Genomic DNA, 10,653 nt, shown 5'->3' on the forward strand with positions numbered 1-10,653 from the left:
ACCTTTTGAGCTAAAAGTGAATAGATCTTGTGCATTTTACGGATTTTATAGTTAGAATTAAAATTTCAAGGTTCGAAGCTAATCTTAGAATAAATTGCATCACTTTGGGTGTTAATTGTGCAGATATTGAAGCTAAGAGGCAAAGACTAGGAAACACGCTGGCGTAAAGCTCTAGAGAGGAAGAATCACAAAGAAGGAAGAAGAATTAAAGAGCGAGCCGCGCCATTGCGTGCCGAGGCGCGGTGGCTGCGTTACAAGGCCCAAAACTTATAAATAGAAGCCCTAGCTTCCAAGTAAAAGCAGAACTTTTGTGAGCGAAATTAGGAGAGCATTCTGAGTTTGCAGCCAAGAACAACAATCGAAGGCCAAATCTTTACCAATCGAAGACATTCCGTTGATGAAGATGAATCCCTCTATTAATTCTTGTGTGTTCTTCATGTCTATGGAGAGCTAAATTCCTCTTGTTGAGTTTAAGGTAGTAGTTGACCTATGAATATACAATGCCATTAATTATTTCCTATGAATAATTGTTTGAATTTATTATCAATAAGAAACCTTGTTTTTATCTTAAATCATTGTGGAGTCTTTGATCGAAAGAAAGGAATCTAACTTTTGCCCTAGGTTACTATATTGATTCAATCCCAATTTGCAGAGATGGAATTGTGATTGGGTTTTCATAATTATCGTTCTTAATTACTATTATCGATATTGATATTTGGAGAGATCGAATCTCATACCGGTAAAAGTCTATCTAATTTGATTTGCATACATGGAATCATATTTGAGGATAAGTGAAGATAGTAATTCAAAAGATTGTTCAATTGTGAATTAATTGATAAATTCTATAGGAATAGGTTGATGAACCCTAAAGCTCAACATATTTCCTTAATCGTTAACAAACATTCATTATTTGCATTTGAATTATTGCTTACATTTGATAGTATTATAATCATAAAACAAATCCAATTAACTTTTCTCACTCAAAATAACCAACTATAGAACGACAGTGATATTAAACCAATCCTTGTGGATACGATATATTACCGAAAATATTTACCCACAAATACTTTCAACAGTTATCGGTTCTTGACCACACAAGTAAAGAATTTTATCTACATCCATACAGGAAATTTTAATTATACGCAAAATTTTCGAAAGATTTTGTTACTATCCGGAAATTTCAAAAATTTCCAGTATGTTTCTCTGGTTTTCTAGAACAACACTAGATTTTTCAAAATTTTCGATAAATCATCTCCGTAAATTTTGAGATTTACACACTATTTTCGGTTGTGGTATACAATTAAGAGGAAAGTAACTTGATGATTGTATCAAATGAAGAGAAAATACCAACAACGAAATAGTATAAAATTAAGAGAAAAAAGATATGCGCTGACGGTTTAAATAGTTTGACAATATTAACAAATCATCACCATGTATTATGCCAAGTTATCCTGATATTTTTAAGTTAATTGTGTGACAAGATTAATTGATGAATTTCTATGTAAAACTCGGTGTATATTTATAACTTCTAAAATTAAATCAGACGGTTATGTTTCCTAAAAATAATAAATTAAATAAGCAAAATGAAATCAGGTCTCGTGAAAAGGAGAAATCGAGAACTAAACATTCAACATTTTAAAAAATAAAGTTCAACATGTAAAATTAAATAACGCGAGACGCTCCGTGAAAAAGAAAAAAAAAACGAAAACGAATTAACATTACATGTCACGCACGTAATCGTTATCCCCGGTGGCACAGCACTTAAGAAAAGAGAACCAACTCAGTCATAACCCACAAACCACCACAAAGAATATTCTTTTCAATTTCAATTCCAGGTATATCACTCTTTCTCTTCCTTTCAAACCAGCAAAGCAAAGGAATCAATCAAACAGCAACACAAGATTAAACCTAGCTAGGGTAAATTAAGCTTCTCCATGATTTCTAACGCTGTTCTGTAATTTCGCCGGTTAAAGTTCAATGAAGAAGAAGCCCATGGAGAGTGTCAATGATCTGATCCAGGAGTTCAAGCTCCGTACTCTCTGGTGGTTCATCTCTATTTTCGCCGTTTCTTATTTTCTGACAAGTCAGTCTGATTCAATTGCAATTCTGATTCAATTTTTTGTTGTTGGAATTTTTAGCTCAAGTTTGGTCTATTTTGTCTCCAACGGATAATCACTAAGTTATCCCCAGGAGTAACTGGGGATAACCACTAAGAGGAAAATGATATGACTCTCTACATATCTTCAAGACAAGAGAAAGTAAACTCATATAAACTTTCCCCAAATATGTTATTCCCCATTTTACAATGGAAGCCCATTGAACATTCATCTTCACTTTAATGGATGCCATAATTAAAGGTGTTAAGCCCTTTGGCCAGAGTATTCTCTCATGGAGGTTGTGTTTGCACGCTCCTAATCCTAACTTGTATTCTTATTCTAAAATGGCGATGGCTAGTCGATCTCCTTTTAGGCATGGAACAAGTAATTGGCTTAGGGGAATGTTGCAAACATTTGCACCTAAGACTGCGAAGGGGAATGTTCCCCTCTAGTGCTTTTACGTTAATACCCTATTCTAAATACCAGAAATTTTGAAATATATAGTTTTTACCAAAAATTTCGTGAGATTACAGGAAATTTTCCATAACTTTCCATTTTTTACCGTGACATATGAGAGATTACCAGAATTTTTGTAATTTTTTATATTTACCAAAAAATTCCAGAATTAATATCAGTAAATCTTTTTCCATTTTCCTTGATTTTTCTCGAATAATTGAATCGATATAAATGCTACCGACTAAATATATACATTTAATAATTGTCATACATACAAGAATGCAAAACAAACTAGGATGACTTCCTAACTTCGTCTTCCTAATGACTAAAACAACCCACATAAGCTGATTCCCATGTTTTTGCATCATCACTATACTTTTGTCTCCAACGGTCTATGACGGGAGGCAATGAACTATCTAGTTTCAACTTTACCTGAACCCAATGATTATTAATGACAAAACTAACAACAATGATTTTATGCCTGCTCGTATACATAGGTGGAGCTAAGGCAAGAGGAAAAAATGTGATTTTAAGTCTCATGGAAATGGAAACAAATATGACATTGTATTTAGAATCAATAAGGTAACCCGTATCAGGAATCATCATAAATACCATGCACACCGAAGTGGTCTACTTGTAACGCATTCCTAACTTTAGAGACAATGTCACAAAACAACTTGGAAAATAATTGACAGTGTTGATGATTTTGAGCATCTAACTGCATTCATATCAAAGGCCATGACTCTTCGCCCCATCCAAGTAAAACTACAATAGAACAGAAACCACAATTTCCATCGTCACCAACATCAATAATGTCATCGATGTAAGAAAGTAGGAAACTGTGACAAGCAAAGATGTCTTGAAAATTTGATTGACGATTGACTACCAATCGACATACTTGACGGTTAAATTCCAGTTGGTTTTGTGCATGATCTCTTTTGTAGTATAACTCCCATGCGATCCCTCGTCATACTTCCAATAATTAGGATCACGATGCACATCATTCTCTTGACCCTTTCTACTCTTATTAACTCCCCTCTTTGGCTTGTACTTCACCAGCGGTGGACACATAGAAGTTGTGGATAGATGTGTTAGTTCCCGAACCTTTTTCTTCAACACCCATGGCCTATAATATCCAAAGTACTGAAGCAACCATGTGTTGTTCTAATGAAGAAATCACATATTTCTTTGCCTACATCAATAAATTTTACCCTTTATAGTTCCTTTCCAATAAGTTGTATACATTGTCTTGATACAAAACTATGCAAGTTGGAATAAAAATGCGTGTTATACCGATGCTCATATTGACACACTTTTTTGAAACGACACTCTGATTGAACCTAGATGCAACATCAACATGGTGTTCATAACACCCCAACTTCGGCATAAATCACCTTGACTTATAGTCATCATATTTTTTAGTCTCCAATGAGCAGACTCCACCCTAAAACTCTTGAATAGAAATACATGTTAAATTATGATTAGTAATGTAATAACATCAAACTGTTATAATTTATGTACTTGTAAGGTTAAATAAGTTTTTGGTCCCTCTAAATATGTCAGATTTCGTTTTTAGTCCTTCTAAATATTTTCTTTAAAAAATAGTCCTTCTAAAATTTTCCATCCACACTTTTGGTCCCTCCTGCTAACGTCCGTTAACAGAGCTGATGCGGCACTAACACGTGGCAATGCCAGCTGTCAAAGATGCTGACGTGGCATGCCACGTGGGTAAGGTCAACATTATACTTGAGTCCACAAAATTTCGCAGCTAATCCGCAGCTAAAATTGTAGCTAATTTCTAGAAAAATTCTGGTTCTAAAAAAAATACAATTTGTTTATATTGCTAAGTCAGTAAGGAGCTTATATATTTGAATGACTTTCTAACTCCAAAGTCTGCAACTTATAGATGCCCAGAATCATCCCGGAGAATATTTCTGTTATCTTACTCGTTTACAACGAAGAAACTTTAAACAACTTCAATCATTCAAAATTGGATGAATGATGCATGCGGCTAATAATCCATTATATTTCGTATGCATGAAGAATATTTAAATCTAGATGTGACAGGAGATAAAAAAACATAGGAAGGCTCAAGATCTCGGTGTATTATGGGATCAGGTTTATGCTCATGCAAATAGTTCATTCCCCTGCAAAATATACATCAAAATATTTCATATATATAACAGATGTCAACTCATTAGAAAAAAAACTTGATTCTCTCCAGATTTAAAATATATAAGCTCCTTACTGACTTAGCAATATAAACAAATTATATTTTTTTAAAATAAATTTTTTGCTAGAAATTAGCTACTACTTTAGCTACGTATTAGCTACGAAATTTATGGGCTCAAGTATAACGTTGACCTTAGCCACGTGGCATGCCACGTCAACATCTTTGACAACTGGCACTGCCACGTGTTAGTGCCACGTCAGCTCTATTAACGGATGTTAGCAGGAGGGACAAAAAATGTGGATGAAAAATTTTAGAAGGACCATTCTTTGAAGAAAATGTTTAGAGGGACTAAAAATGAAATCTGATATATTTAGAAGGACCAAAAACTTATTTAACCCTACTTTTTTTGAAACGACACTCTGATTGAACCTAGATACAACATCAACATGGTGTTCATAACATCCTAACTTCGGCATAAATCACTTTGACTTATATTCATCATATTTTTTAGTCTCCAATGAGCAGACTCCACCCAAAAACTCTTGAATAGAAATACATGTTAAACTATGATTAGTAATGTAATAACATCAAACTGTTATAATTTGTGTACTTGTTTGTTGTTGTATTTCTTAAATGAGTGACTCTGTTAGTCTAAGAAGCAACAAACGTTTTCTTTATAAGGTGTCAATCATGTTTCATTCACATATTTAACAAATAAAGGAATATCATCACAAACACTCTCAAAGTGCTTGAAGTATTTAACAAACTCAGTTTCAGTATTTGAATACATAATATTGTTCCATAGATCGATGACATACTTTAATCTTTTTTATTTAACGTACTCTTTATATTTGATGTTCACATTTTTTGAAATATGGAACGAACACAACAGATGAGTTGCATTTGGGAACACATATTTCATGGCATTCATCAATGCAAGTTCTCGTTCTGTCACCAACACCTTCGATAGCAAATTCTCAGTAGAGAACAACTTTTTGAGCTTCTCCAGTGACCATGTGAAATTCTCCTCAATTTCATGTTCAAAACAGGAAAAGGCAACTGAAAACGTCAACTTCGTTGACGTAACACCAACAATCTCAAGTAGTGATATCCGGTACCGGCACGATCAAAATGCACATAATCAAACTGATAACTCAACATCTGGAACATATATATGGATGTGCAATGAAAAACTCTTACCTATTTGTCTTGTATGTGCAATAAAAAATCAACACCAAATGAAACATATTCAACAATTTCATAGATTCAGGATGTGTCCAAAAGATATCAGCTACAATATCTGAGTTGTCCCTATTTCTAGTCTAACCCATGTATTTCTCTTTATGAATAAGGCTCAACAACATATGCATTTTTGTCAATGTACCTCTCTTGATCGTTCTGTATGTAGCTCTAACTTTATACACATGGGTAACACGTGAGGTATTTTGAATCTTTGTATTTAAAAGCAGCAACTATGTACCTTATAGCATATTGTACTTCATCATGCCATTCACAAAATTTCTTTCATGATCTTTTAGACGACCCAATATGTCACGATCTTCCAAATCCTCAAATAGTTTATGGTTGTGCATCCCGCACCTAACCATCATCTTCTAACCGATACCACTTGAAACAAATCTCAACCTAAAAGGACATTTAACTTTCATACTATAAATGCCTTCTGAGAAATTATTGCTTTCAGATGCATTTCTTCTTTTGTAATTTCCTCCTATCTCATAAGCCATAATCAATTTATTCTTCCTTCTCGGCATTCCATTAGCGGAATCAAAACAAACAATGACAACAATAATACCATACCTTTTACCAGTAGCCTGTGTCCATGTTAAAACTTCAGATCATGACTTAAATATCTGTAAATTATAACATATAAATATTAAACTATCAGGTTCATAAAGACGAGAAAACAATTAAAAATTGCATTTGTTGCATAAAAAACATTCGACATCCATGGTAAAGAACTTCGTAAAAATATGTACAGGAATCTGTAGAAGAAGTTATCGGTTCTTGACCACACAAGTAAAGAATTTTATCTGCATCCATACAGGAAATTTTAATTATACGCAAAATTTTCGAAAGATTTTGTTACTACTCGAAAATTTCAAAAATTTCTAGTATGTTTCTTTGGTTTTCTACAACAACACCAGATTTTTTAAAATTTTCGATAAATCGTCTCCATAAATTTTGAGATTTGCACACAATTTTCGATTATGGTATAAAATTAAGAGGAACGTAACTCGATGATTCTATCAAATGAAGAGAAAATACCAACAACGAAATGGTATAAAATTAAGAGAAAAAAATATGCGCTGACAATACAAAATAGTTTTACACTGTTAACCAATCACAATCATGTATCATGCGAAGTCATCCTAATATTTTTAAATTAATTGTGTGACAAGGCTAATTAATAAAGGGTTAAATGCATTTCACCCCCTGCCATTAGGGCGTGTTTCAGATTTGCCCTCTGAATCTTTTTTTTAAGAAGACACCCTTATAAAAGTGTAAACCCAGTTTCACCACACCATTTTACTACCAATGTTGACTGGGCTTTGACTGATTGGCTGACGTGGCAAAGGAATTATGCTGACTGTGTTATTTTCTTAAAAATAAATAGATTTCTAGGGTTTTCTTTCTCCCCTAAACTGAAAATTGCTCGTACCAGTTTCAATTCCATCCCTGTGCTTACCCTGTTCTTCCTCGTCCATTCAATTCGATCATCGCAGAGTCATGGTTGGATGTAGTTCACGAATGAGCACGGTTGGGTCAGCATCATCGCATGATTTGCCCAGATGTGGGTGTGGTATAACGATGAAGATGTGGAGAGCCAACACAGTGCAAAACCCCAACCGAAAATTCTGGAAATGTCGAAGCGCTGGGGTGAGTATGTTTATCTCATCATCTAATATTGATTTTTCTATATGCTAACTCAGGTTCCATCTCATTTTGTGTAGACTGAGAATAGCTGTGAACTATTTCTATGGGATGATGAAATTGTCGAATTCAACAAAGGAGAAACTGTCACTTCACCATTTTGTAAGAAGTGTGATATACTACAAATGAAACTGGAATCAGTGCCAAACAAATTGGAGAAAGTGAAGATGAAGGTTGAAGTTCAGAAAAGGAAAAATATGCAGCTTAGGATAGCACTTGTTTTGTGTTGTATGATTGTTGGTTTTATTTACAATTTCATGTAATTTGTCTAATTTAGTTAGGGTTGAATGATGTAATTTTCGATGATGTGTAATATACTTGAAACATGTTTTTAATGGAAGGAGTGTGTTGATTTTGTTAACAGTTTTATTTGGTTCAATTTACTGAGGCACATGTATTGAGAAACACTACTGCATAATTGAGAAATAACCAAAAGCACATATGTGCATAATTAAAAATCATATATAAATAACCCAAATCCATACTTGATTCATTACCAATAGCACAAATATGCATAATTCAGTTAATACAAAAAGCACAAATGTGCATAATTCAGTTGATACCAAAAGCACAAAATGTGCATAATTTAGAAAACCACTTAATGCACAAATGTGCATAATTCAGTCAACAGAAAAAGCACCTAAGTGCATAATTCAGAAAACCATCAAAAGCACATATGTAAACAGACATAGTGCATAATTAGTTCATTACAAAAGGCACCAAACTGTGCAACAGACATAGTAAACAGACATAGTAAATTACAAGTCATTGATAGACTTCTTTTTTGGGGTCTTCTTCAAATTCTTCTTAGGAGTAGTCTTCATCTTCCTTTGTGATGCATTGTTATCTTCTTCTTCTGTTATCAATAATGGTTGTTCTGGTGCAGAACCAGGGCCTGTGAAAGGTTTTGGTTTTTCAAAACCAATTTTCCTTAATTCTCTCACTGACCCTCTTTCTCACTGGTTTCACTTGAGTTTTTCCTTTGTTTTTGGCACTGACTTCAGCTGGAGTTGGTTTGGCTTTACTTGTCTTCACTTCACTTGGATTGACTTTACTGATTTTGACTTCTCTTGGCCTGCCTTCACTTGGATTGCCTTCTCTTGCATTGCCTTCATTTGGATTGCCCTCTCTTGCATTGCCTTCACTTGGATTGCCCTCACTTGCATTGCCTTCACTTATGTTGACCTCATTTGGATTGACCTCACTTGTTTTGACCTCATTTGGATTGGCCTCATTGACCACATTTGTTTTGACCTCATTAACCTCATTTGTGTTGACTGCACTTGCATTAGCACATTTGTTTTGACCTCATTGACCTCTTTTCTCTATTCCAATATCTTCCATTAACAGCTGTATAAACCACTTCCAAGATTCTTTTGTTTCTGTTTCAACAACCCCAAAGGCCAGTGGAAAATATTGATCATTGGGGTCCCTTCCCACTGCTATCAACAACTGACCTCCATACTTAGTCTTCAGATGACAGTCATCCACCCCAATAAAAGGTCTACAACCATTTATGAACCCTTTTTTACATCCCTCAAAACAGAAATAGAAAGAACCAAACCTTGGTTGAATGGAAGGTGATGGTCTCTCAATGTTGATCTTTACAGTGTTTCCAACACTCACCCTATGCAATTCAGCTGCATACCTCCACAAATTTGAATATTGCTTGTCTGCATCCCCTTCTATCATTTGTCTTGCTATCATTTTTGCTTTCCATGCCCTGCCCACAGTGATACCCACTCCATAATTTTGCCTCATATCTTGAATAATATCACAGATCCTCAAGTTGTCACAAGTCTGCATTTTCTTTACAACTGCCTTGGACATCCACTTTGAATTTGCAGTTTTGTTATCCAAAACCCTAGCACATGTGTGGGTGTCCTTTATAGTCTTAATTGCATAAGTGTGCTTGTGGCCCACTTTGGTACTCCTCCTCCTCATCATCATATTTCTTCTTCTTTGGACATGGTAACAAACCTGCAATGACTGGACCCTCCCTAATTGGTACAGTGACATCAATACCATCAAGCTCATCAAACCCATCAATAATGGCAGTTGTCCTTTCATCCTCACTATCATTAAAACCTTCAACAACCTCTTCATCACTAACCTCTAAATCAGACACAAACTTAGGACAATTACCAACTACACTTGGATCATGTTCCACAAAAACTTCCCCATCCAATTGCATCGCACATCCATAAGCAGCAAAATCATAGGCATCCCCATCATTTCTAATATGAAAGTAATTAGGGTCTATGTCTAATATTTTGGTCCACAACCTAAAAGAACCTTCTAAGTACTCCCACCCAGTTACTAAGTTAAGAACATGATGCACTGTCCACTCATCTATATGTTCCCCAGAAATGAGAGTAGAAACACCACCCTTGTAAATCGTTTCACCATTATTATTAATAAACTCTCCTCCATGTCGAAACACAACATTAAACAGTACATTGTTCTGAAATGTTAAACGTAATGTAAGAAAAAAGTTTACAAAACCATGATACAAGCAAGTTACAGACATCGATTAATGGAACTAACCTCTGAACTTTCGCCGTTGTCGTCCATTGATTCGTCTTCCTGCACTTCCTTGTGCTTCCAAGTCGTCTTCTCCAACACAAACAATGAACCCTAGCTTTTCTAATTCACGGGGGGTAAACATAAAGACATGTTCACGAATTTTAATTTTAAAAATAATTCCTTTGCCACGTCAGCCAATCAGTCAAAGCCCAGTCAGCATTGATAGTAAAAGGGTGTGGTGAAACTGGATTTACACTTTTATAAGGGTGTCTTTATCTTCTTAAAAAAAATTCAGGGGGGCAAATCTGAAACACGTTATGTATATGTTTAACCTCTAAAATTAAACGAGACGGTTATGTTTCCTTAAAAAAAAAAAAAAGTAAATAAGCAAAATGAAACCAGATCTCGTGAAAAGGAGAAATCCAGAACTAAACATTCAACATTTAAAAA

At 34.7% G+C, this 10,653-nt stretch overlaps 1 protein-coding gene across 1 annotated transcript; it reads left to right on the top strand.

The window, feature by feature from the left end:
• The first annotated feature begins 7,500 nt into the window (after positions 1-7,500).
• On the top strand, positions 7,501-8,012 carry LOC131607443 (uncharacterized). Its single transcript, XM_058879447.1, has 2 exons — positions 7,501-7,623; positions 7,698-8,012. The coding sequence occupies exons 1-2, from the start codon at positions 7,555-7,557 to the stop codon at positions 7,938-7,940; spliced, it is 312 nt and encodes a 103-aa protein (XP_058735430.1). The 5' UTR covers positions 7,501-7,554; the 3' UTR covers positions 7,941-8,012.
• The last annotated feature ends 2,641 nt before the right edge of the window (positions 8,013-10,653 follow it).

The sequence above is a fragment of the Vicia villosa genome, linkage group LG5, assembly GCF_029867415.1.
Source record: "Vicia villosa cultivar HV-30 ecotype Madison, WI linkage group LG5, Vvil1.0, whole genome shotgun sequence".
Classification (NCBI taxonomy): domain Eukaryota; kingdom Viridiplantae; phylum Streptophyta; class Magnoliopsida; order Fabales; family Fabaceae; genus Vicia; species Vicia villosa.